Source organism: Ciconia boyciana, chromosome 17 (assembly GCF_034638445.1).
Source record: "Ciconia boyciana chromosome 17, ASM3463844v1, whole genome shotgun sequence".
Classification (NCBI taxonomy): Eukaryota; Metazoa; Chordata; class Aves; order Ciconiiformes; family Ciconiidae; genus Ciconia; species Ciconia boyciana.
This window is the reverse complement of record NC_132950.1, coordinates 10296087-10324010: the sequence shown is the minus strand read 5'-3', so window position 1 is coordinate 10324010 and position 27924 is coordinate 10296087. Positions and strand designations below refer to the sequence as shown.

The following is a 27924-nucleotide window of genomic DNA, read 5'->3' as shown; positions in this document are numbered from 1 at the left end:
CTGCATTCAGATCAACTCAGCTTCTATCCTTGCTCTAACTTATTTTTAAAAGTTGATACAGCCAAATACCCACTTTTATACGTTACGATAAGGCGGGGGTGAGGGCGAGCAAGAGGGCAGGTAGTTGTTGAAAGCAAAGTTTTAACCAAATTCAATGCAGATACTTCAGAATGCAGGAACACTATATTTATTAGGTCAATATTTCATTTTAGCAATACAGTTACAGAATATCACAATGCTGGTTACAAACATAGTATGGTTTGATGGTTACAAAGAATGTCGGGCACTGTGAGAAGTAGGATACGAAACGTTAGTCTCGACACGACAAGTAGGGTGGTCTTCAAAGGCTAGTAATGAGCAAGATACTCTCATAAGTGAACGTGGCACTACAGGTAGAGATTCTGGTTTAGAGGTGGTTTTTGTATAAGTAGTTCGATTTATACAGTTATACAGTTCAAGCAACATCTTTTTTAAAATGCTATTAAATTAAAATCCCCTGTAGTTCAATAAAGTATAAAAATAGTACTGAACCTGGTAATATTCAATAAAATGTAGAGTTCATTCACATCATTAAGTAGTAAAGAAATTGTAAAGTTGTAGTTACCATGGCAACATCGCTTCCCATAAAGGAATATACATAAAAGAAAAAAGTTACACGTATGGTACCTGCGACAATTATTTAGCGATCCAACACTGAACTTGTGCACCACAAACCAAGTTTCTAAATATCTCTATATATTTATATAGTATATATCTTTTTCATCTTAAAATTTACTTTTGAAAAAAAAAATGTGCACTTCAACAAACCCACTAAGGCCACTCATGCTATAGATACCTAGGATTGCAATGAAATATTGTTAAACAAGACCCGAGAGCACGCACCTTGAGATTACTGAAGGGAAACCTGTTCCACTGCCTAAAACATTCCTGAGATTTAGGGACAAAAGCATTACCAGTGCCGCCAATTTTTCCATACGTGGTTTAGTTTATTTCTGGGTAAAGGAAATTTCTTCCCCGCTTCTCACAGAAATCCTCGCGAGGCCAAGAAACACAACGTGCGACAGGCCAGTCGTGGCGAACATGGAAACACCCACAACGAAGAGTCAGATTTGCAACGAACGTTTGGCCAGTAATTTTCGTATTATAAAACGTAAGGAAACAAGGGAAACAATGATCCTTAGATAAACAGGGCTTCCGCACAGGCGGCGGAGGGAAGGATCGCCGTTTAAACAACGTCTCCCCCACGCCATTTGCTGCTAGCCTGCGAAGTCAAATCCGATCCAGATAAATCAAGTAAAGTTTTTGTCAATAGCTTCAATCATGTTTTAGGCACGCTGCGTTTTCCTTTTTGTACTCTACCAATACGTAGGACTGTAAAAAGGAAATCAAGTGAAGTGTGCATTTTTTTTTTTGTACCATGAGAAGCAGCACAACGGCACCTTTAGCAAATTTCAGACTGCAGCACATTTAAAGAAAAACTTCATTTTTAAAGTTACAAGAGAACATCGTTGTCCTAATAAGTTACACTTCAACAACAAAACCCCTTCAAAATTATTTGACAAAAACTGTGTGCAAACAGAAAAAAAGTCTTAAACAATAGGTATCGATACAGAGTACAGAGTGCACATGAAGACTAGGATACCGAGGCAGACACTTACTGGTTGTAATTAATATCATGCTATAAAAGTGACCAAACACCTGTTTGGGGCCAAAGAGTGGCTACTTGTTTTACTTCAAGTAGCTGAGGGATAGATTCATTTTCAAATATCTTTCTGCAACTTCCCCTTTTGTCAGCTCTTGAAGTCTGTGTGTGCTTTTCCCCTTCCGTAACAAGTCACCCAGAACAGCCCCAGCCCCAGAAGAGCGGAGGAATCCTGACAGCACCTTCCTCCCTCTCTTTACAAACTGCAGCGTTTGCATAAAACAGGACATACAAGTTACTGATTCAAACAACATTATGCTGGAAATAAGATCTTAAGGGTTTAATTTAAACAATAGTTAAAATAATTTTCCTTAAGGTGACGCCTGTCCTCACCACTCGCGTCCAATTACTCTGCTGTGATTAAATTACTTACCTTTGAGAAAAACTCGGAAGATGCATTCCGGATTTCCACTGACAGGTCTCCCCCTTTAACGGCAGCACCAAACAGCACCTGCTCAGCGAGCGGTAGGTGCCTTGGGCCTCTACAAAATGCCAATAATTAATTAGCTTTATCTAGTGTTTCACAGTTGGCTACTTGAGTCACGGGGGGGCACGAGCTCTCCCCACGCGCAAGGCTAACGCACAGCCCCCGTCCCCAATACTTACATTCAGACACGTATGGAAACCTGCTCTGGGGGTACGAGGGGAGGGGAACGCCCCGGTTCTGCCTCTAAGGGGAGAGAGGGAGGCGCAGGGTTTGCGCTGGCAAGTTCTGCGCTGGAAAGCCACACAGTACGGAGAACGTAGGGATTGCGCCCTCTGCTCCTTCAGCTCTGCCTGATGCAGAAGTCATGAAACACCGAAGTGACACCACAAGATCTACTCCAACCACGTTGGCACGGAGGGACAAGTCCTCTACCTTCCTCTGAAGTCATCCAACTGGACTCCTACTGCCTCAAAAATATCAAACAACAAACCGTAACAGCAGAGACAGTAACAGGAGTTAACGACTAACACCACCACGTTTCAAATCATCTCCAGATGCCGATACAGACATCTTCCGAGAACTCAGTTTAGGAGATACAGAACCAAAAACTAGAAAGGTCAGTTTTCTGTTATTACATGGAGAATAAGTACTACATCTGCAGCAAGGACAGCACGAGGTGAAGGTTCCAAGCTACGGCATGCAGAGTGGGCAACAGAGCATTTTGTAGGCAGCTGCACAGTCGTTCTGCAAACCTCCTGTGCTTTAGCGACTTGAGCAATCAGCCACAGCTACCCTTCTCCAGAATTTACGTGCCTTGGCATGACTAGAGCTGCGGAGATGCTACAACGAGAAGTTCAGCCCAAGAGTCAAGTGAGGATTTAATCTGGTCACATGAGAAGCACGCTAGTATTCCTACAAGGATCACTGCAACTACTCTTGGCCAAGGCACATTTCTTGGCCAAAGTCCATTATCAAAGAGAATTCTGGGTGACTTTTAGGACCTTAATTCCTTCCAGACAAGCCAATGCACCAAAGCGTATCACATGCTGGTGAAGTAGCTTTAGGAAAGAAAGAGAAGTACATCCACCCAGGAAGATGTGAGAATAAAGCTACCGATTACGCAAATTGAACCAATGCATTTGGTTACCCGACAGAAGCATAACACCTCCCTAGCCTGCCCCACGTTGGAAGCTCTCCTGGTTGCCCTAACTTGAAGGCAAACCAGAAACACGTACACAAACCAGAGCCGAAAGAACAGCAGTGGTTGCCATAGGCCACTTTCACTGCTCTCGGTCAAATAACGCTCCTCATCCCAAACACAAAACCTTGAGATCTTTGAGATTCCTTAGTCCAAAGCTGGGAACGGAGACCCCAGACTGGAAACCCTGAGCAAATAAATGGTCTCCAGATAAATATGAGTGTAAATGCACGTACCCAGTTTGAAGCTTTTAAACACTTCTGCAGTACAGAAGTTACACAGCTCCTTTAGGACAATTTTAAGCACACCTTCCCTGCCTAAGTCCCGACACCAGTATTACATACTTCATTTAAATAGTTTTAATAGGACTTAAGAATTCATAAGAACTTTTAAATTAATTTATCAGTGCCCTGCTGTATGGGCATTCAGGGATAAAAATGTTTTGCCTTGTAGATAGCTGAATTTGTTTGTAGTACCTAAAGCGGTCATAAACAAAGATTGCTATAAATACATTAGATTTTAAATCCACATAATTTTAAACTGGATTTTCATTGAACAGCTGTTGAGGATATACTGCAGTCTAAGTCTTAATACCACAGGGTTTTTTTAATGCAAAAACTTCTTTTCACATCAGTGAAGATATTCCAGGTACACAATCATTAAACCTGCATTCACTAATTACACAACTGCATTTTAAAGTAGGTATTATTCAGCCTTTCCCCCAAAAATATACTTGAAGGCACCAGTATATGAACTATTGGCCTGTAAAATTTCAGTTCTTAAAAGAGCCATTGAGCTCAAAGTCGTGTCTGAAGTTTCTATTTCTTCTCTGCACTCCTTCTTGAAGATCAACAAGCAGCTTTCCCTGTCCCAAACTTCATAAACAAATTAAAATCCAGCCCCCAAACAAAATATCCAGCCCAAGTCCTGCAGGAACTGTGCTTGCTGAGCCTCAGCTTGGACTGACCTGCCACGGCCAAGTCACAGACCCCTGAAAACAGGGGGGAAGGGAGAAACCCCCAAACTGACAGAATCCTGGCCATAGGAGCACTCTTTGTGCTGCTGTGAGAAGAGCTGAGGTAACAGCAGGGAGCTGTTTCTAGTTTGCCATGTTACACAGACTTGCAAATCAGTTATTACCTCAACATGAAAAACCCCAAACACAAAACCAGAAACAACACCCAAACCAAAACACCACACAACCAAGCAGCCCCCCAACAGAAGAAAAATTAAGACAAGCTAGTGAGATAGGCATTATTAAAGATCTTTACAGCTGACTTCTGCTTTTTAAATTAATATAAAGGAATCGGTTTCTGGTTGTACTATTGTTTAATGTAGAAATGAAGCATCACAAAAAAAGACCTGTTGTGCTTTTTGGCATTTTCCGCTGACCCCTGCAAACTATACAATAAGTTGTGTTCTCCAGAAACATAAAATTGAACTGGATTGTAATACAAAACTATTAACTGGTATAAACAAGTTACTGCCTCAATTATTAGAGTAAGCCCATTCAAAAAGGAAAAAAAAAAAAAAGATGGCTGCAGCAAAGAGTTAAGCGTTTCTAGTTTTTGCTTGTGGCGTTGACATTAATATTTGTCTAAGCTTACTAGGTAAAGACATGCCATCGCAACCGCTAAAGAACGTTCACTTCCTAGTTTTGTATCTATTACATGAATATAATTTTGCACTGATCATACATCTAAATGAAATAATCCTACTGTAAAAGTGAATGCAGGGGCAGAAATATTAAATTAAAGCCACTGGTCCAAAAACTGTTTCTAGCAGGCTGGTCCACTTTTGATTTTCCTGGTCCTGTTCAGAAGAAGATTAGCACTCTTGGTTGGTACCAAAGGAAACTAAGATTGCTGGTCTACTGGATCTTCTATCACTTATAGATGAACACTGGTCCAGTTTAGGCTATTAACAACAACATACGGTGGTTACTTGCTTAACAACCTATGGCGGTTCACAAAGAGTATGTAGCTCTCCAAAGTGGTTCTTTGCCCCTTTTCTTCACGAGGCAGCAGCCAAGGCTAGGGCATTCTCCCTTTTCTTGATATTTACGATTAACCTTGCTACAATGCATACAGTAGAAAGACCTTTCTCGTCTAACTTCTTGCGGTACAGCATTTATTCTTTCTACGTATCAGAAGAAAGCTCCTGATGAAACCTTCCATTCGTAATAAGAATGCAACTCTTTTGAACTCAAACAGTTTTATTTAATGTTTTCTTGCAGACTTTCTGCAAAGTAGCTTCTTTTGAAAGAAGAGAGAAAGAAGGGGTTTTCGGGAATACCAAGTTAAAAATGTGAGCCGAACTAAACATGCCATACACATGCTGATAAGAATTTAACACACATTCATCCGTATGGGCACTCTTCAGTAGACTGGACCAGTGTTTCAATGCAAATTCCAGCCCCCAGAGAACTACATGGTTTAGAGTTCACAGTATGACTTTTCCCCCGTAACCTGGGGGAAAAAACCTTAACTGGTTAATTGACCAAGTTCTTAGCTACTCTGTCCATCAACGTTCTGAGACATCAGAAAAGACTGGACCACTTCTTCAGTGGATTGAGGGCTGGTGCTTACGTCCTCCAGAGCATCCGTAACCGAGAACTGCCGATCCCGCAACCGGTTCCAATTGGCCAAAATATTGTGGTATTCAAAAACTTTCTCATAATTGCCAATGGAATTGTACAGTTTAATGAGACCTCTGTAATCATATTCAAGTCCACTGTATCCTTCACCAAAAAGCTTCTTTCCTAAAGAAATCCAAAAGAAAACAAAATTAGAAAGGTAATCCACCCATACGTCACATCTTACTTCTCACATCATTCTCAACAACAACGTGGACCTTTTTGTTACGCAAATCATCACGTTTGTTATATCAATCAAGAACACAAGCAACAGGCAAGCTTCCTGGATGGTGGTTTGAATTCCAGATACCTTTTCCTTTAAGGGTACTGTAACTTGTCCTCAGGGACGCTACAATCAGATCATTAACTGTACCATAGCTTTACATGCATAGAAATCTACCACTCATATAAAGGCGGCAGTCATTTTGTGTCCCTATTTCACTCCAAATTCAATTTAAACAGTGAAGTTGTTTTTGAGTTTTCTACTTTAAAATCATCAGTTTTTCTGTAACGCACTGTACGTAACTGTATGAAGGAAGACTGTAGCTCAATTTTGAGACAGCATGGCCCAAAGATGCATTTGATTGGGAATTATAAGTTCACTGCAAATAATAATGGGCAAAAAAAAAATATTGAATGAGAGCATAGTTAGGCTGACAGGCACATTAGTTCTCCATTTCTTTCAAAATTTAATAACATTCTGCACTTAAGTTTTAGCCACAACCCCAAAACGTAGTCTAAAGACTAACGCCCAAGTTGCTAATTAGTCCGTTTCCAGATGCTTTCAAGAGCACCTTGTGATGGAGCACTGAAAATAACACAATTCCAGAATTCAGTCCCCAGCAGAACATTCAAGAAGCAGCATTATCTTGAGATTGAAAACACATACACAATAAACAATCTGCATTCCATTAAGTTCTCTACTAAAAGCTTTAATATGCTTTTTAATAATGTTTCCTGTAGTGTTAAAACTGGTATAAAATAACACGTTGTAAGAATCACCTACCAATTGCTATGGATCTCAAATAAAGCTTTTCAGCATTTTCGTATTGATTCATATCATAGTTATAGAGAGAAGCTAGATGACCCACTGAGAGGGCAACTTCATAATCTTCTTGACCCAGAAGCTGCTCCTTAATCTGAATTGCCTTGATGTGCATTTCTTCTGCTTCCTATGAGGATCAAATTCACAGAGGTCAGTCAGACACCACTCACCATGCCATAAAGAGCGAGGAAAAAAAAAAAAGAGGAAGGTTTAAAGAAACACAACTATGTAGTGACTAAATAGTTTGTAGTATTTTATAAAAGGCAAAAGTAAGAAAGCCAAAACCAAATCAAGTTCTCCAAATTTAGTTAAGCAGATCAGCAAATAGTATCGCTTTTTGTCATCAAAATTGCTGTCATCCTGTCTCTGAAGGCATCATGCATCTTAATGGGTTATTTTTGCACAAAGCTTTGGAGAGATGAATTATAAAGTTTTCCAACCATAAAACTACCAACTGAAGCTATAAATTGTGGGCATTGAAAATCATTGTTTGTTGTGAAAGATTTATAGATGCCTTGCAGATTTTAAGTCAAGACCTTTACATCAACATAATCGTACCTTAAACTTTCTCATGGACTGATACAGTCTTCCAAGGTTGCCATAGTGTTTTGCTGTTTGTACATTAAACTCCCCGAAGGCTTTTTTAGCTAACTGGAGTGAGGACAGATGTAAGTCGTGAGCTTCTTGAAGTAACCTCTGCTCCGTTTCCTTGTTGTGACAGTCTATCGCAATCTCCTCCAGGATAAGTGCTGAGTATAGGAGAGAAAACCACAACATTACTGTGTTCTAAACAGAGAGATGTTAACGGTAGGTAGCAGAAAGCCATCTACCCAAGACATCTCAGGAGATGTCTAATCAGGCTTTGTGTTTATTACAAACTGTTTTCAAACTGGTATGACCAGATATCAAGCTCCCAACATATATTTTTTATAGTCTGTACTTTTACACACACACACTCAGAAAAAAAAAGAGGCTTATGGCTAAGTTTTAAATAAGTTTTTTTGTATTTTACAAGCGTGGTGACAGAGAACACCGAGGACTACAAAGAATATTCTAGAGTGACTTCCAGAAAAAAACCCTCAAGTTACATTGCCTCTGTTCAGGAACAGGATAAACATATCTGAATGACTGATTTCCAACTGTCCCAGTAATGCAATTAAGGGTACTACCTTTAACTCTCTTTGAAGATGCCAAGAGAAGATGATCTTCTGGGAGAATGTGAGTAATAATGCCAATAGCACGTTCAGCATGGAATCTGAAAGAGTTTAAATAAAAAATTCAAGATACAAGTTAGCAGCTGACTGAAAGTATTAGAAATGTTAATGCAATAAACAGACACATTTAAATTCTAATTGGAAAGTCTCTATCATTTAAGAACATTTTTCTCCATTTACAGTACTGAATTTGCTGCCAGTACCTCAAACCATTGTACTTACAGTGCATTGTCAAATTTTCCAGAGCTGTACTGGTGAACATAGGAAGAGTAAGCCAAGTCTTCATGAGCTGTAGCTACATGTATGTTTTTACCTCCAAATACTGACTGCCGGATATCAAGAGCTGTCTGAAAGAGTTACAAGAATACAGTTTCATCGGTTAATACAGAAAAAAACCCTAATGAATCTCTCTCACTGTTAAAAAGGGAAAAAAGTAAATCTACTGGCTCTGAAATTCTGTAGGCCTATACCTACATACTTGAGGCAGTAAATATATAAAAGCTACTTAAGAGTCAGGGTGGGCGGAGCAAAAATCCATAGTTGGGGGTGGGTTTTGGTTTGGGTTGTTGGTGGTGCCTTTTTTTTTTTAAAGAACGAGCATTGCAGTAATTACATCAACTATTATCTATCTCTATGAATTAACTGTATGTGAGTTTCAGTAGAAACATTTGAGGGATTACGAATATCAAGAGAAACTGAAGACAGACATTTAGCCCTGCTGCATACCTGATAGATTGCAACGGATTGGCATATGTTGTCTACGTTGAGCAGGTAAAATCCATAGTCTAGTAGCGTATCAGAATATTTGGGGTGCTTGGCTCCAAAATGCTCCCTGTAGAAACATACTTATATTACAAATTGAGGCAAGTTAAGCATAATTTTAAAAAGGGTTTTTTTGGACTGCCACTTACCGGGCAAGGTATACTGCATGTTTTATCAGCTGTTCAGCCTTCTTAAATTCACGTTTTACAACACAAGCCTAAACAGGTTGAAATGAAGCATGTGAAAAGATGTATACTCAGAACTCATCTCCTCCAGATACGGGCCCAATTGCTAACTACTATTTTTAATTTTAAAATATCATCACGATTGCCAAAGGACTTCTCAGTTATTTAAGAAAAGGTTCACAGATAACATTAATAAACTTCTATTTTATTCTGACATAAATGCCTAAAGGGCTAGTACTGTACCTAGTCTAGATCAAACAGGGGAACAGATCACTTTTTTTATGGAAAGCTCTCAGGTTAATTTTGTCATGATGTTCATTTGAATGCTGTAACTCAGTTTCAAGAAGGAAAAAACTAAACCCCCCAGGTCTGAGACTGAGGTGGACCAATTAAACACAAATAACAAGCCATAAGGCTCACGAAACGGACATGGTTACCCAAGTATTCTGGGAGGTACTACCTATCCTCACCCATTCCTGGTAGTAATTTAGTTACAAAAGAAATGCGGAAGATTTTAAATTCACCTTTGAAGCTTGTCGTAAAACATCCACTACTACTTTTACAGGCAGGCCAACTGTGATCTCCTTCATAGCTTCTATACACCATTTATAAGCCTGTTGAACAAAGAGTTACCGACATAACGAAGCTGGAACTTCACTACATTGCAACATTAAGAAAAATATTACTTGGCTCTGAAAAATAAACTGGTCATTTACATTACAAAATTTAAAAAATTCTGTTTAATTGCTTATGCATAATGAAACTCGTTCAGCTAAGCCTTAAAAGACAGACTTTAAAAGCCCTCTTAAGGTTAATACTGAATCTGTAAGTAAGTATTTTATACTAGCCTAAAGTTATGTATTATTACAATGACTGTATTACCTTTTACAGACCAAAAAGGGTATTTTATAAGCTTTAAATAATCCTCACAATTCCTACTGTGTAGGACAGCTTCCTGCTCAGTGTACTTAGGAGCTAAAGGAAAACCGCAGTTTACACAGCAGTTCACTTAAGTCACAAGTTTTTATAAAATGGGTGCAAAGAACTGTGACCCATGTTCTGCTATTCATTTTTACCTATTAAAATAAGCTTTTGATAATATTTCATTTACAGATTGGTAGTATGTGTTGGTTATCTATCACACATCATTTCTTAATGTTGGTCGAAGTACCATGAAGAGCTTGTAGACTAACTCAGAACAGTACATAGAAAAGTCGATAAATCAAGTATACCTCTGGTACTGCCACACAGGTACCAAAAGAGACCAGGAACTCTAGCTAGAAAGATAATGTGAATAATGAGCCTGTCATGGAACGTCCTAGCAGATTTCATAACCAGTTTTCTGAAGAAAAACAAAACCAAAATCCCACTCACCTCATCATAGTGGCTCTTGGCAAAGAGCAGTGCACACAGCTCCCCATAGAGCGCTGCTTTGTTTGCTTGCTGACCGTGCTTTGCAAGTTTGTCCATGTAAGACTGAGCAAGTTTAAATGTTTCTTCTCCCAAGTGATATTTACAGTTACCGTTTCGAACATGCAGCAACCTTAGGAAGATGTAAAGAGATCTTCTAAACGGTGTCTGAATAAACCATTTCAATATGCAATAGTGCCATGGATCTACAATTCGGCGTTATACTTACAATAGAACCAGGCTGTCATCCCAACAAAATTGCACTGTCTGAATTCAGTAATACGGAAGAACTATTTACAGAATATTGTTTCAGTACACCATGCTTTATCTCTTGCATGGCAAGAATTTTTACTGTTGGAGATGTCAAATGATTTTACATATTGATGCTGTTTTACATATCCAATGCTTGAACCACTTTGGTGTGGTGGCTTTGTTTTATTTTTCATAAAATCCATTCTTCTCAACGCTGATAAATTTCCATTTCCAAAACCCTGTAATATACAGTATTAAATCCCTTCTACCTCCTTCCCAAAGTATGGTAAACTGAAACAGACACTGAATAATTACAGACATAACTAGTTTTCATGCATCTCTGCACTTTTTCCTCAGACCTTAAATAGCACATGCTTCACAAGTGGGTGGTTTTTGTTTGGAGGATTTGGAGGGGTGTCTTCACAAGAGATTCAATCATGTCCATTTGACATGATATCCAGCACTGACTTAGCACCACCAGAAAAGACTACTTTGTTGACCCAGTTCACGACAACTCTAAAAAACCCTCTCCCCCGCCTTGCCCCATCTCCTAACCCACTGCCTTTCCGTCCGAAGGATTAACAGAAGCTTCGTGAAACGACAGCCAAATGCAGACAATAAAACACAGCACTATTGAAACACACTCTTGTTTCTCTAGAGAAGTAACAATTTCAGCTTGTGGCATCTATTTAAAACAAAAGTAAAGAAGTTTTTTTGTAAGTGTAAGCTGATGCTTATTTACTTTAAAGAGATACGTCAGAAATGTGTGTGTACCATATTCCAAGCCAAAAGGGCAGAACTGTATTCCTACCCATTGCAGGCTAAGAGGAGACAAGCTGTTCCTTCCCTACTGCAAATGCCTGCCATTTAGCACACATGAAATTTTGGTAAATTAACCTCCATTGTGCCTCCTGAAAAATCAGACAATGAGTAAGAGAGACTGAAAAACATCAGGCAAAGCCTTTGCAAATCAGGAGGACAACATCACACAGGAAGAGAAATACACAAAGTGAAGCGAAGCAGAACATAACGCTGTATTGCGGAGAGGCTGAAACTCTGAAAGTGTGAGCTAATGTGTAGGTATAGCACTTTATATACCTTTTATGATACATTATGATAGATCCTCCAACAAACTGTTAAGGGGGGGAGGAGGGAACAGTGAGGTTTTTGATCAAATGTTTCTCTTCTCCACACCTGAGTAGAGATCTATAAGTTATTGTAGCCATGCCTCCTGCAATAGCAAAGTAATACAGCTATAGTTTGTCCTATAAATTCAGCCTGCCTCTAACATAGCCTGCTCCTATACTTTCCTATTGAAATGTATTATGAAACTTGAACACTAACAAGAAAGGAAATAAAGTTCATATTTTCACAAGAAGGGAGTGGCAGGCAAGCACACAGCAGATGTGTAGTAGCCACACAAAGAAGATCAAAAGAAAAAAACTTCAAAAAACCCCCTGAAAGAAGCTATGTAAACAAACACCAGCTTTCCAATGAGAAACACAACAACACGGCTCAAGAACAGAAAGAAGACAGCAACGACCACATTCTTCCTTAAATAAGGTCTGAGAACTAAACATGATGTAGAAGTGCATTGTGTTCTTGGTCACAGGCAGCAGAAAACTATCGAACATTCAAGCAACGAGAGACAGGAATTTTAAAGAAACAAGAGAGAAGAACTATGCAATTACAGTTCCCCTAAAGAGGGAAACTATTTTGCCTACACCATTCAACTGGGAGCTGCTATGCAACATCAAAAATATGGAGCCCAAATCCCATGCAATGGTATAAGCCAGTAGGGATAGTACTGCAATTTGGATAAGCGCCTGGGAAAGATAATATCCAGTGTCTGGATGCTTCAGTGATAGTGTCTAAAAACAAAGAAATGGACCAAAACCCAAGCTAAACCTAACCCAATCCTCTAGGATAAGCAGAGTTTATGTGAGCTGGTTTTGAGTACCAAAAAAATCCTTTATTAATCCAAAGGAATTTTAGAAGATAAAGCCAAGAAGAAGAACAAACGCCTTAGGACATTTATGCTAATAGCTATGAATCTTCTTTGATGTCTGCAATAATAGCTCTTGGGGAATAACTTGCCACCCGCCCAAATAAAATAATTCTCTAAGAGCATACAAACATAGCAAACACAATGTTACACAGCAGCTTAGGAAGTCTAAAAACATCAGAAAAAAACCTAGAATCAGCAAAATGTGAAACAATGAAGTGGGAGAACCACGTATTTGTAATATGTATTTGCACCTTATTGTTTAACATATAATGAGAGAAAGCAAACCAAAAGGAGCACAACACATGCAGGAAAGTAGTATACAAGCCTGTAGAAATCTCAAATCTTCAAATTTTCTCAAGTTTAACCATATAATTTACTACTGCTAGTACAAAGAAGCACCAAATTATGTCTAAACACCACAAAACTTTACTTTTTTTAAACTGTATTCTATGAATAATGCAATGTATTAAAATCCCAGAGATTAGACTTCCTAGCTTTTAGAATAAGAGCAGACACTTTTTTAGTGTGTCGTATTTTCAAAAGCTGGGCTTAAATTTTGTTCTCTCCACCTAACTCCACTGCAAGCACAGCGTAAGAACAAGATATTCTACAGGAGGGATTAGATGGTAACAATAAAAAGTTTATCTTGCTGCCTCATGACTTCGAGGCCGAGTATAATTACTGCTCTCTCCCACAAAAAGCTTTTCAGATTTTACATACTTAGCACTTCTGAAAGTGTTTAAGTTCTTCCTATGTGATATATTTCCAACTGAACGATGCTGTTATTTGATTGTTTGGGAGATGCCTGAACATAAAGCACTGTCTCCTCATTCACACTGTCGCCCAGAGGGACTTCATGTTACATGCAGGCCATCAGCTTTCATTACAAGAACAATGGCTGTCTTTACCCAAACAGCATTAACATCTCCCGTTCAGAAGAGTTCATCCTAACAGGATGGTTTTTTCTAACACAAAATGAAAATCTTTCCACAACTGTGTGGGCTGTATGCTGTTGTCCAACAGAGAAAGTGTTACCTTTTTTCCCCTCTCTCTACCTTCTTTTCTTTTTTTCTATTTGGAAACAGGGAGGGAGTTTATTTTTAAGGCAACTTCTCCAGTTTGCCAAACAGCCCAATACAAGTAGGAAACTTTTTTTAGGTTAATTAGAAGGCAAAGGACCAAGTACTAACAGTGGTGCTATAGCTATAATTCCCCAGTTCTAGGAAGGTGAATATGTGTGCCCAGTCTTCTATTGGCATAATCTTATTTCTGGAATGAAAGCCAGTGGTAGCTGGCAGGGCAGGACAAGGCAGAGCAGCAACCGTTGCCACGGCCCTCTGGTTGGCACACAAAATAAGCTGTACTGGCAAAGCCTATTTACTCTTCATATTTGTCCAACCGTAAATAAGATGCAGGGTTTTTTTGGAGCAGTTTTCCAAAACAAGTTTTGCCCTATATTCAGATAAAAACAGTACATACTTTGTTGTTCATTACAGCAGCTAAAAAAATAATCCTATTTTAATTATGCTCCCTAGCACCCAGGTATTCAAGTGTATACCTGTAGCACACAAAAGAGGTCAGTCATGGTGTTACCAATGGAAACAACCTGGCTGCTTGCTGCAGACCGCATCAGTATAGTGTGCATCCAGATACATAGACGTAAGAGCAGAGCAACTAAAAACTAAAAGTCATAATCTTTGAGGCCTCTGTGAATGGAATTTGAGTCTCAATGGACCCCACTACAGGCCTTGAGAAACAAGGCAGGTACAAAACCCTAATGTCTCCTAAAAGCAAAAATCCTTTTCCAAGTGTTTAAGCTGTGGCTGAAGGTGTCCACAAGAACTGGACATCTAGATATTTACCTAATCACAGAGTTAAATAGCTCAGCATGGAGCAAGAGAACTCATTGGATCTGGAATCAGGAAATGTATGTTCTCCTATTTCTGCTCAACTGTATTTATATCATTCATGTTTGGATTTGGCAAATTATTCTTGTAGTAAATATAACTTCAGCAAACACCAACACATAACATTCCTTCACATGCAAAAACCACTCTTACTGTCCCGTACCTGTTACCTATGGTATATTAGGCAGAAAGGCAAAATGGTGCTTTTTATCCATTGAACTGTGCTGCCAGTTTACAAGTTGAAAACCCAGGGATTAGTGTAAAACAAGCACCTTCTCATCTTCAGCTCCACCCAGGAAAGTATTCTGGTGCAGCAGAATACTAAAGGGAACATCTGAAGCTCGATGGCTCCAAGGCAGTTATAGCTGGTAACATATTAATTGTGTATTTCACAGTAAGACATACAGCAATTAAAGGTGAGCTCACCTTACACAACATTCTACGGCACGAAACCAATGAAGGATTTCATCATGAAGGGTGCATAACTGAAGGCAGGAAAGAAATACCTTCTCGGCATCGCTGTACCAGCCTGCATCTGATAGGAACCCCCCTGGGGGAAAAAAAAAAAAAATCAAGAACAGAAATCTGAACAGCAAAACACCTTTTTAAGAGAAAAAGGGTTTGCTCAAGTCTTGTAAGAAGACTACTTATTTCACAGAACTGCGTACTACATACGGGAATCCTGTCTAGGTTAAACTCTCCAGTCCTGAATTGAAAAGGATGAAACATAAGAGTAGAAGAATTCTCCTTCAACTGAGGATGACTTTTGGTATTACATAGTTTTCCTACAGTTTTCTGTCAAGAAATACTTACCAATACTAAAATTATGCAAAGTCTTAACGTTAAGCATCACATCTGCAAACAAATTTTAAATCTAAAACATTTGAAATAGCAAAGATAAGCCTATATATTCTTAGATATTAAAATTCAATATTAAAGACACCAAGTAGTTTTCTAAAAATTACATTCCAAAACCCACAGATGTTCTTTAAAAAGAAATCACAGACATTAATATGAAAAAAAAAAATTAGCATTAGCTTAACTGAAGCTTGTATGAAAGAAAGTATCATACTTTAAACAGCCTATCATCACCAGTTACCTAAAACAAAACCAATCTGGATTGCTTTTTCTTTTACAGCAGAATCCGATTCTGCTATGTAGGAGCACCGTCTACTGAAAGAATAGGCCAGTACAGAAGCAACTTTTACTCCATGGTCCATCAAAGCCTGAAAACAGTGATGAAGCAGATGTCTGAAACAAAAGAAAACAGAGTTTGATTACACATTAAGTTTTTAAAACACTGCAGTCAGTTGGCTCTTGAGTGCCATGAATTCAAATGAGTAGTGATTCAGAGAAATAACTCCAACCCTCTCTCAAACCAAAACCAGATGAATACAAGCATAATTGACAATCTCAATGCTAATGGATTACAGTCGTTGGATTATCCAACAAATAAAGTGAGTGTACACAAAGTTCTTTACAAGGACACCCTCCAGTATAAGCAAAACACAAGCTACCCACACAATATTAAAACTGGCAAACAACATTTTCAGCTAAAAGTTGGAGGGGGGAAGCCTCAAATCCACCCTCACCCCACAACTCCCACGGAAATTGCAGATAAATGAGCAGTGACGAACCCATTAACATCACAAACATGCAAACAATGGGAGGGAGGTATGCCTAAAGACTCAAAGCTTATTCTGGTTACAAAGAATCTGTTCTAAAAAAGTCAAGTTCTGAGCATAACACCACAAATTGGAATATTTAATGACAGGAAAACTCTTTAAACTGGGGCGATCCTATCAGCCTGATAACCCTTCACTTAGGATTTGCTACAACACCAAGAAACAGATACGTTGACTGCCACTGCTCAGGGACTGGCTGGGCATTGATCAGGTGGTGGTCAACAACTGGGGGTTTTTGCATCACTTGTTTTTCTCGTTTGGGCTCCCCCCCCCCCTTTCTTGTCTTATTTTTCCTCTTTTTTTAATTAAGTTGTCTTTATGTCAACCCACGAGTTTCCACCTTTACCCTTCCAATACTCTCCCCCCTCCCACTGGGTGGGTGGGTGAGCGAGCAGCTGTGTGGTGCTTAGCTGTCCACCAGGGTTAACCACGACAACTGACTGCATTGCAATAACAAAGCAAGCACTTTGAGAACCAAGTACCACAGCTGACTCGGTACTTTTACACAGAAGTTCTGATTGTTTTATTTTTTGAGACAAAGACACATCGTAAGTTAAAAGTTCATCTGTAAATCTAACAAGATATTCTTACGGTTATTAGATGGGCTAGTAAGACCAAGAAAATTAGAGACGTCTTCCAGATTCAAAACCTAGACCAAGAGGTAAGAGCTGAAATGAGAATTATCGCTATATTAAGACACTTACCTTTTATCTAAAGCTCGTAGCACCTTTGCAAAAACTTCTAGTTCACAAAATTCACTACCCAGCTGGCACAAGCGGCCCTGTTGGTAAAGCTGAAAGAAAAATAAAAAATATATTTTAAAATTTAAGACTGAGTTCTTCTGTGAAATTTAGCTTAATAGTAGAGATTACTTATGATTAAATCTAGACTTCAAAGTATTGAAATACAGCAGACTAAGAAGTAATAGTTCCATTATCTCCACACAGGAGCACAACTTTAGTGTTTAGAAACTGAGCACACAAGCTACGAGAGCTCCACAGGCGGTCTCAAGGGGGTTTTTTTATCTATGAATGTATTTTCAAGTGTCTACGTCCACCTGCATCATCAAAACACTGCAACATATAAGCTAGAAAGCCAAGACAAAAACCAAGAAACCCCTAAAGTCAGCAAAAAATACCTTGATACCAAATGCTTTAAAAACATTTTTAAACGACACAGAATCAGTATCTAGCATACAGCAGTGCAAATAGATTTTATATTATTTATAAATAAATATATATAAATAAACCCCAAACCCACAGGTTCTGCAAGGGGTGACTCACCAATACCCAGAGCTGAAGACAGGCACGAGCCCTGACCCATTAATACCTGAGCTTACATGAGTACTTCCTGCATAAGTAAATGGGGAAACTCAAGTGAATCTGTTCACGCATCTATTAAAAGCAATGGCTAGTTTTATGCCCGAACTGATTTGTGTCTGCAGAGAAGCAAATATATCAGTTGACTTGTTCATAAAAAACAAACCACGGAGACAGTTCTTTATGCAACGCATAGTTAAGCTGCAGAACTATCTGCCGCATTATGCTATAAATACTAAGAATTTACATAGGTACAAAAGTGACTGTACAAATATATGGCAGAAAAATCCATCACGGGCTATTAATTCCCGATATCTTGAAGCCCCTGAACCACAAATGACTGAAAGCAGGGTACGTAACCTAAGGAAGCACCACTGTACACTTGCCATAGTCATATGTACCATCACCAGCCTCTGCTAGAGGTACAGTACTGGATCATACAGGACTGTTGCAGTACAGCCATTTGTTATTTTAGGTGTTCTAGAAAAAACACCACCCCCACCCCCCTTATTTAAAAAAGTAATCTTTCTGTGAGGCAGTAGCTCCATGGGGAAAAAGGGAGAAGCCAGTAGCTCATGTCTTACAGGCACTTCGCTCTAGAAGCTGCATCTTTCAACACAGGCCATTCAAGATCCATTTCTCCTTTTGTGGTATCTGTGCTATGCGATACAGGGATCGGAAAACTACGGTTTGCCAGTAGACACAAACCAGATTATACACTCGTGTTTCACGCCATCATGAGCACGCAGGTAAAGCACTGCTACGTTGCGCTCTTAACAGTTATTCACAAAATCCTAATTTCTAGTCCGTATATTAAGACATTCAAACCTACACTGTCCAAGATGGGCATATTCACACCTACAGCAAGGTCCTCCATGCTATCTAAGCAGGTTTTGCAGCTATGACAAACTTTGACATGAGGACTGCAGCTACTCTTATTACTAAGGCAGAGAGAACACATTATTTAGGCATGCTCAATTACAAGCACAGGTTTAATGAAAACTTTAATATTCCTCTCAGATTTAATAATCTCTTAAAATACTTCTATTGATAAGTGTCTTGTGTCCAGTTCACCTTTTTCTCCAGGAACACTGGAAGGAGATGAACCAGTATTCAAAACAAAGCATGTGAGAACATCTCCTCCAGCCAGAAATTTCATTTTAGTCAACTCTTCTTATAAAAGCACATGACACTGGTTCTACAGCACAGCAAGTTTGTTATTTTAACAACAGAACCTACCAAAAAACTTCAAAAATACTTTGACCTAATAATGTCAATTGCCAGAAATGAATGTTTTCCTTTTAGTCATCTATTTCACTGAGGGGAAAAAAAGGAACTCTTTTAAAAAGCAGTGCAAGTTTGCATGCAAAGTTACTCCCCAGATAAAACAGTGCCATGTCCCTGTACTTCAAAGAGATCAGAGTTTCTTCTGAAGCTATATTCTCTCTGGCGGTGAAAGAACATCCAATCTGGTGTATTTAAAAACTACAGTCATGGTTAAGTGTTCTCATTTTCTTCAACACAGCTGTCTAATGGTAACTGTTCTATAAAACCTAAAAAATATTTTCCATAATCAAAAGAGGATTAAATCTTGTCTAGTATTCCAGGCCCAAAACTGAAGGTGGATATCTTATCAATAATTAATAAGATAATATCTAGACAAAACTAAGACATCTATCCAAGCTACTTTATCAGGACTTAAAAGAATCAAAAGTACTAGCACATATTCAACATTTAGGCTTTCAACCAAGTACATTAGCATTTCCCCTTACCATCTTGCAGTGCCAACTAAAAGTCCCAGAGATTACTCTGATACTAGTTCACCAAATACTAACTGTAGTAAGACTTTTAAAAATGAATATATTTATGAAGTTACATAAACACATGTTGTAATATGCCCACTGTTACATGCGATTCTTAAATTCCTAATGAATAAATGCCCCGGCTAGGGGGGATGGAGAGGGGAGGTCCCAAACTACGCCCTCAATTTTGAGACATCAATTATTTCAGGCACATGTAAAATTTGGCTTATGGCCCAGAGGTCCAAGACTGCTATCTGCACACCTCTCGTCCCAATTCAAAGGTAAGTGCTTGCACCATTCTGGCATGCAGAAAAAACCCAACCTATTTTTCACTAGTATAACCAGAAATACAGTATCCTTGGGACATTTACCACACTACTCACCCCTTCCCTCGACATACTGGCAAACATTTTTAAGGAACTAACTCAGCTTGAAGTCTCGTGAAACTGTTGTAGCTGTTACAGCAGTATTTTCAAACAAAATTTGACATGGAAATAGTGAGCGAGTATACGTCAAACTGAAGCAATTCCAGGAGATTCAGGAACGCTCATTTGTCCATTGAGAAGCAGTTGCAAGCACTGAAGAAATGGTTCTCTTGTTAAAGCTCCAGAGAGACAAAATTCCTGACCACAAGCCTTGCTACATAACAAGAAAAACAAAACAAAATAGTGATTCAAGAAAAACATGCCCTGACAAGAATGGCAGAGGTTTGGACTTCTGAAGAACTATTCTTTTCTTAAGAAACAAATGTCTTTTAGACACAAACGTAACCTATTTGGGTCTAAACAGAGATTTTTTTTTTTCTTTAACTATAGAAAACTGAATAAAAGCCTACAATATGACTTCCAACTTCATCAGCTCACACTGACACATTAATTCTGGTACCGAAGACAGGAACCAAGGTATATGTTTAATATATAGGTGCATTACTGCACACATGCACAATCAAACTGTTTTGCATAGCTGTGAGACAATCATCAGGATCCTCCTGCAGGATCTAAGGCTTAATATTTAACTCATAACACATCCACCTAAACATTCAAAAGCTGCATATAGTGGTGTCCCCAATTAAACATATTAATAACATTAACTTGTAACTTATCTATTACTATATCATCATACACATGTAATTCTATTCAAGTTCTTGTCAGATTTCTCTTTCTGGAGAGATTAAGCTGAGCTCTAACTGCTTCCTAGCAAACCCCTGAAAATAAAGACAAAGATATGTTAAACTGCTACCAAAAGCAAAGCTGTAACACAAAAGAAAAAGCTATACAGTATTTGTATCACCACCACTCTGGGCTGTTTCACTACGTGCAAGCACAAGAGAAAAGATTTTTCTAAACCTAGTGGAAAAAAAGTAAAAAAATCACATTTTAAAGCAGCTGGATATTAATTCTAACCAGTTGTAAAGGACCCTCTAGAAGAGGAGCTGTAGCATACGCAATTTGAAAAATATGCTCCTATTGCTCCAGTTTGGAAGAAGACTGAAAAATAAATACAGATATTTCAGTAAGAATTAAAGATACAAGGAATTCTAAGGAGCTCCCCAGCATGTTTAGTAATGTCTAATAACGTAATGTGGAATATCATGCCAAATTTGGGAAGGACTGTATACTTAACCAATAAACATCAGTATTTGGGGGAAAAAAGGTTGGCTGTAACCACAATCCTCCTTCCCTACTTAACGAGGAAGGAAAAAGTTTCTTGAAAGTCAACAGTGCACTGAATCCATCTGTTGACAAATGACTCATTATAGATGGGGTGGGGAGGAACAGCCTTAGAGAATTATCAGTTAGAAATGTAGGTACATCCAATTCTTTGAAATCTATTTCAAAATCATCTACAAAGCCTCTGGACAAGCGCTAGTTCTATTGGATATTGTTTAGGGCATTAAAAAAAGCAAACTTTACAGCTCTTCTTTGAAAACATACTGCCAGTTACAAGGCTGATCTTTATGAACCTCAGTCAAATAAATAAATAATCAAGAAAAAAACCTCAACCTTATTGAATAAGCCTAACTTCAGAGACAACTTTTGCTCTGAGCCTACCGCTTTCACACACGGTGCACTTCTCCACATCTTCCCACTCACTCCTCTTTCTGTACCAATCAGCAAAGTTTTTTGTTTCACACTACATAGAGTCCAGCACAAGGGATACAAAGTCTGAGCCTTGCGGTCACACACATATATGATTCTCCGCAGTAGCAAGTGGGGAAACCCAGTTTGCTTTGAAGTTATATCAGTACAAAGGAAATGAAGTGGAAATAGCAATTATTGTTTCAGCAGGGGGTGAACACCTCTGTTCATGACGTGACCTCATTATCTGAATTATTATGAGTTCTAGTGTCTAAGACTAAACAAGGATACCAAAAAAAATAGGGAAGCTAGAGCATATCAGGACAAGAAAACATGCCCCATAGTTAGAGGTTCAAAAAAAAGAAAAAGCAAACTGAGTTAGAAGAATGGTAAGCAAAGGCAAGAAGTTTCAAACTAGTAAAGACATAACAAGGAAAGATGGTTCAGTTCTAGTCTAAGTTTAGACTATAGAAATAAGGCATGTGTTAAAATAAAGAGTAATAATAATCGGAAAAAACTCATGAAGCAATGATTCTCCTTCAGTGTGAGGCTTTAATTTAAAGAGGGGGGCAATACAAGGACACAGTTTAATTCAAGCAGTATCCAGTGAAGTCCTACTACACACACCACACTGGAAGTCTAACCAGATTATCAGAATGGTTGTACATGTGTGCACACATGCAGAAATCATGATCGTTTCCCACACATACATTTAATTTCTGACCCCCAAAAATACAGCAGCATGAACGTAATTAAGTCTTTGTGAAGTCACACTGATTGGTCACAGCAGAAGTCCTACAAAATATGACCCATTCGCTCTAGGATTTTGCCTCCCTCATACATTGCTTGCTTATGACCTTGTTTGCACTCCTCTGGTCACAAAACCTCAAAACTAGAGCAGCACAGCTACACTTCATTTCATGGGTAGCTTATCCTCTTCACTCTCGTCAAACACCCAGGAGACTGGAGCCTTGGGACAAGCTAGTTTTACTCTAATCTTACAGAAATTATGCTTATAATGATTCTTCATCAGTAAAAACCACCTCTACTGCAATGCAGAGAATGGATGTTCTATTCCTTGTTGTGAACAGTCAGCAAATTCCTGTTTCTTCGTTTTGTTTGGTTCAAAGAATACCTAGATGCGATACAAGAGCTTTCATTAGCCATGCCTGTTGTTTTTTGGATTAGCAGAATACACAGTGAGGAGACATGATACTGCAGCTACACTCATTATTATAGAAGTTGGAGCTATCAGGATGTAAAGTCAAAATCTGGTATTTTGATTCACGTCAAGGTAGGAGCACTTCAGAAGTTTTATCTACCACTTCAAAGAGAAACCATGATTATAACCTTCTGGGTTTTGCCTAAAAATTTTAATGCAAAACAAGGTAGCATAGCACAATTACTAAAGGTTACAGGTCTGCACTAACTAACTAAACCAAATTAATGGCGTCTCCAATTGTTCCTGTGGTTAATGATCTCATCTGAAAACATTCAAAGAACATTGGATCCCAATGATTTTCAAGAAAACTCAATGTAAAAAAAAGAAAAACACACAATCCAGAAAAGACATTCCAAAAGGAAAATAAACATTGGATGAAACTCCTTGTTAGCCAATACAAGTCCAAGATCCGCCTGCTAGCACGTAACTGCAACAAATACCTATGACGGAGAACACTAAAACTAATGAAGCAGTATCTCTCCAAAAGCACCATGAGAACTAAGGAAATGAGATAATTACACATAATAGAATATAAAGCTGAGACATGGGCTAAAGAACCAAATTCTATATAAGACACTAACTGAACAGTCATCGGCTTGATAGTTCAATATCTTATTTCTGTCAACAGAAACTAGATCCTTTACATGAACACCCTCCCTCAAAACACCTCCAAAAAACTACAAAATATAATCATTTTCCTCATTTTGTGGGGGTTTTTGAGGACTTACAGTTTATTCCAGTTGTCACCTACTTTTTAATACAGAATTTTGGCATTTGCAAATGCTGCCTACCTGCCAGGCATGTCCCATTTTATCTGAGATCCAGCATATTTCTTTCTTTGGCTTCTAAAAACTAGACACCCTCTCTCTCCTCTCCCCCAAAAAACCAAGAAAGAGAACCTAACTAGTTTTACTAGGAAAGAACACAACCAGGATATACATAAACCTGGCAAAGACACAAAGGAAACAAAATAAGTTATGTTTGCACGTATTCCCCCCCCCCCTCCGATGCAGGTGTTACTTGTAACAATACTAGTTATTAAGCTCTTCAAAATACAGCTGTGATTAATAAGACATTTAAATATTTTTAAGCACAAATGTAGACCTGAAAATTTCCAGGATATCCTTACAAGCATTCTGCTCTGCCTCTACTATTTTTCTAATGGTTGCAAGGAAAAGTCAAATGCCGCTTGAAAAAAAATCCAGTAACATCCTGCTGGACCAGTACAGGTTTGGTTTTTTACTACAATCATCATTATTTGATATTGCCTTTTTTTAAGCTTTAGTCATTGTTTAAGAATGCTACAGAACGATAAATATGCTTAGTATTAGGAACCTGCCTGCTTCTGTCACCTTGCAGCAGAACCCATTTCTTACCAAGTCCGCAACAAAGAACATTCTGCCACTATCCCAGGTTTGATTCCTCATTGTTAACTGCAAATGCACAGGTTTATAAGCCTTGTCCTAGAAGTTAACAGCTCTGGAATATGTAGAATTAAGAGTAATTGGATTTGTTAAGGAAGGGGAAGTAAAGGCAATATATTATGACAACAGAGCCAAACACTGGATTGGAGGGTACCCTGGGGAAAAAACCAGAGGCCAAGACACTCTGATAGCATTTTCCTCCCTTTTAAATAATAGCACTTTGACTATCTCTGCTGCTGTAATAGTACTGGATCCTACCTAGGTCTTCTTAATCAACATGACCAGGTAGGCAAACCGTGCAAGATGGGCGAGTGTTCATACCAATGAACAGGATAAAAAAAGTTTTGTACTGCCACAGCCAATTAATACCTGTGTATCAAAATAAAATCTGACTGATATTACCTTTTATTATTTGCAAAAATCAGAGGCAGTTTCTCCAGTATCACAAACCATGATTAATACCTGGATAGCAAACCATTATTTACAAGTTATATGTGAAAGACTGGAAACATTTTTATTCCTTTTAATCATCACAGAAAGAAAGCCATTCTCTATCTTTTTCAAGGTCTAAATGCAAGTACATTCATGCAAATCCTCAATTACACATCACTTTTCCTCAGCTGTATTTAAAGAATAAGTACTATTCCATATGATACGAACAACTAACTGACACCCCCTCAACACAGCAGCAACAACCACCACCATGCAGTCAGAACAAGGATTTAAAAGTCTTCTAGCGTGTCTTACTTTAAAGACTGTTAGTGACTTTGGAAATTCTACTTCTGCTTTAAAGAACCTGATGGTCAGGATGTACTGAACATAGCTCACCAACCTGAAGTGCTATTTAATATCCACGTGATTTTGAAAATAACTGTGTCCAGAACCAAAACAGTAAAACAAGCACCATACACAACAGGAGAGGACTATCCAAAGGTGTGACGCTGTCCTCATTTTAACCTAATTCAGCTATGTCGTTTGTATTGCTGTAGCCATCCAAATACAGAAATGAAGAACCAGTTACTAAGTGTTGTATAGGTGCATAGAAAAATGCAAACACTGTTCCAAAAGACTTGTAATCTGGGCTAGGCTTCGAGGCACTCACTGCAGGCAGACATCTCTGCATATAGCACACCATTTAGTAAGGGCTGCGCATTTCCTTTCAGCATCCCATCCAAGGTTTAGTTACATTTATGTATAAGCTAATTTGAATGTGGCTATTAAAGAGGAGAGGTTCTCCTACACAGAAAAATATATGAAAAAACCCCCAGAGTAGTGAGGACATGGAAGACTAGCCTACCATTGGCAGCAATGGGAAAACACTCACTGCACCATGTAGGCTAGTTTTATTTATTCTGTATGTGGACACCTCATAGATGCGTATTTTTAAGAGCAATATAGGTGCACCTTACACACTTCAAAGATTGTCCTGTTGTAAAACAGAGAAATAACAGAAAAAGCAATTACTGTCATTAACAAAAGTTATACTGGCTAGTGATTAGTACAACAGAAACATTATTTTGAGGACTGGTACTTAGCATGTTATCATCTGCCCAACATGACACCATACCAATGTACACAAGCAGAACAAACAGATTAGAAAGTCTCTTCAGAAATCATGTACACTGCTGGTTCTTTTTTCATTATGGAACAACTCCATATGAATCTGATTCAGTGCAACCACTGAAGAATGCTAATAAAAGGATAAGTCAATGATGTATTAAGCTCACCTACAGATGAGTTTTTAAACAATCTGGGAATAATACATACTTGGATATTTCTGTCATTAGAAGGAGGTTTTGTTTTTATGCGTTTAAAAGCCACAGAGTACCATCCTTTCATCCGAATGAATACCAGGACAGGCAATGCCAAGAAAGGTTATTTATCAATGGTCATACCTACTAACAGTTAAAAACAAACCCCAAAATATTCTCCCACTTTGTTAGTTCCATATCTTTAGTCTTTATCTGATGATTGCCATATGTCAACCACATCATTATCTGTGAGCATGCTCATATGTGGTAGAGAGGGGTTTCCATATTTCTCAACACATAAAGCAGACAAGTAATAGCTAGTATACAGAAAATGTCCATGTTTCAACACTGTAAAAACTATTTCCCTGTCTCTAGTGAAGATCAGCCTTCCTTATAAATACTATTACTCCATATATATGTGATGGCCTGCTACTCCCTGTTCATAAAGATTCGTCTAAATAATTAATTCATTTAGCACATCCTAGATTTTTAGACATTTACTGGCAGAGGAAAGAAGGGTTATCCCCATCTTAGTTTTGTTGTTTTTTTTTTTTTACACATGGTTTCTCCCCAGATGAATGCTCATTTCCAGCCGTTCCCGTACATGGATGAAATGCCTATTTAGTGGACAATAGAAATTAATGGACCATCTCAGTCTACCTTTTACTCTAACTCTGGATATTTTAGAGGCAGTTGAATGAGAAACAGCCCTTTCATGAAAAAATGATTTAAGGCTAATAAACTATATCATTAAATGAGTCTCAATTCTTTTCATCTGGTTCCTACCAGACCATTAAAGAAGATACAAGAGCACGGCAAAACTCTGCTCCTTCTACCACTGACATCACCTTCTCCAATACATTAAAAAAAAAAAAAAGGGAAAAGGAAAAAAAATATATTCCAGCACAGATAGCTTGGTGTCATCCTGCCCCTACCCGTTCTCCGGCTCCAAAGGCAAGCAGGCATCTTCCCCCGCCCCGGGCCCTCACCCCACGGCCCCCAAGGACAGGCCCCTTCTCCGTGTCCTCCGCAACGGGGCTCCCCCAGCCTCCCTCCCCGCGGCCCCCGGGCGTTTCATGTAGGCCAGGCACCCACGAGCGGGGGGGGGAAGCCGCAGACCCCCAGCCCTGCCCGAGCCTCCCCCCGGAGCCTCCTCTCCTTCAGCCGCAGCCCAGGCGGCCCCACACAGGCCCTCACTCCCCCAGCCCATCCTTCGGGCCCTACTCCGCACCGGCGGCCAAGCGGCGCCGGTAGGGGGGCCGAGGCCCTGCGCCCCCTCACCTCCGAGCCCCCCGGGGAGAGGCCTGGGGCCGGCCAGGAGCGGACCTTCCCTCCCTCCCTCTCCTCCCCCCAGGCCCGGCCAGGCCCAGCCTCGCTCGGTCCCTCGCCGCCTCCCCGTACCTTGTAGTACACGTCGAACTGGATGTTCTCGGGCAGCGAGCGGATGTCCCGGCGCCGGGCCCGCCCGTAACTATCCACCACGGCCGAGATCGCCGTGTTATAAAGCGTCTCCGGCACCCACTCCAGCTCCACCGCCGCCATCTTGGGTGTGCGGAGCCGCCTTCCCCCCACCCACCTCCCCCCCGCCTGCCTGCCCGGCCCGCTCCACCTCCCGCGCCTCACGCCCCGGGGCTCCTGCCGCTCTGCCCGGGGAGGGAGAGGCGGCAGCGGCTAGAGCGCGGAGGATACGGGGATGATAGGGGGAAGAAAAGAGGGAAAGGGGAGGGAATCATCCACCTGCGCGGAGGCGCGAAAGAACGAACATGGGGCAGAGAGGAAAGCCCGGGCCAGCGAAGAGCTGTGCGGCTACGGGGTTATATGGAGGGAGTGAGAGGAAATATGGGGGAGGAGGGCGTGGGGGATCCCTGCTGGCAGTGACAGGGAGCGAGAAGTGAGGT

At 39.6% G+C, this 27924-nt stretch overlaps 1 protein-coding gene across 1 annotated transcript; it reads right to left on the bottom strand.

Annotated features, from left to right (window-relative positions):
* Positions 1–181: 181 nt before the first annotated feature.
* APPBP2 (amyloid beta precursor protein binding protein 2) lies at positions 182–27588 on the bottom strand. Its single transcript, XM_072882043.1, has 13 exons — positions 27428–27588; positions 17135–17223; positions 15845–15996; positions 15172–15295; positions 10543–10711; positions 9693–9782; positions 9133–9200; positions 8948–9053; positions 8444–8568; positions 8177–8262; positions 7566–7756; positions 6969–7134; positions 182–6088 (listed from the first exon to the last, which is right to left on the bottom strand). The coding sequence occupies exons 1-13, from the start codon at positions 27566–27568 to the stop codon at positions 5835–5837; spliced, it is 1761 nt and encodes a 586-aa protein (XP_072738144.1). The 5' UTR covers positions 27569–27588; the 3' UTR covers positions 182–5834.
* Positions 27589–27924: the final 336 nt, after the last annotated feature.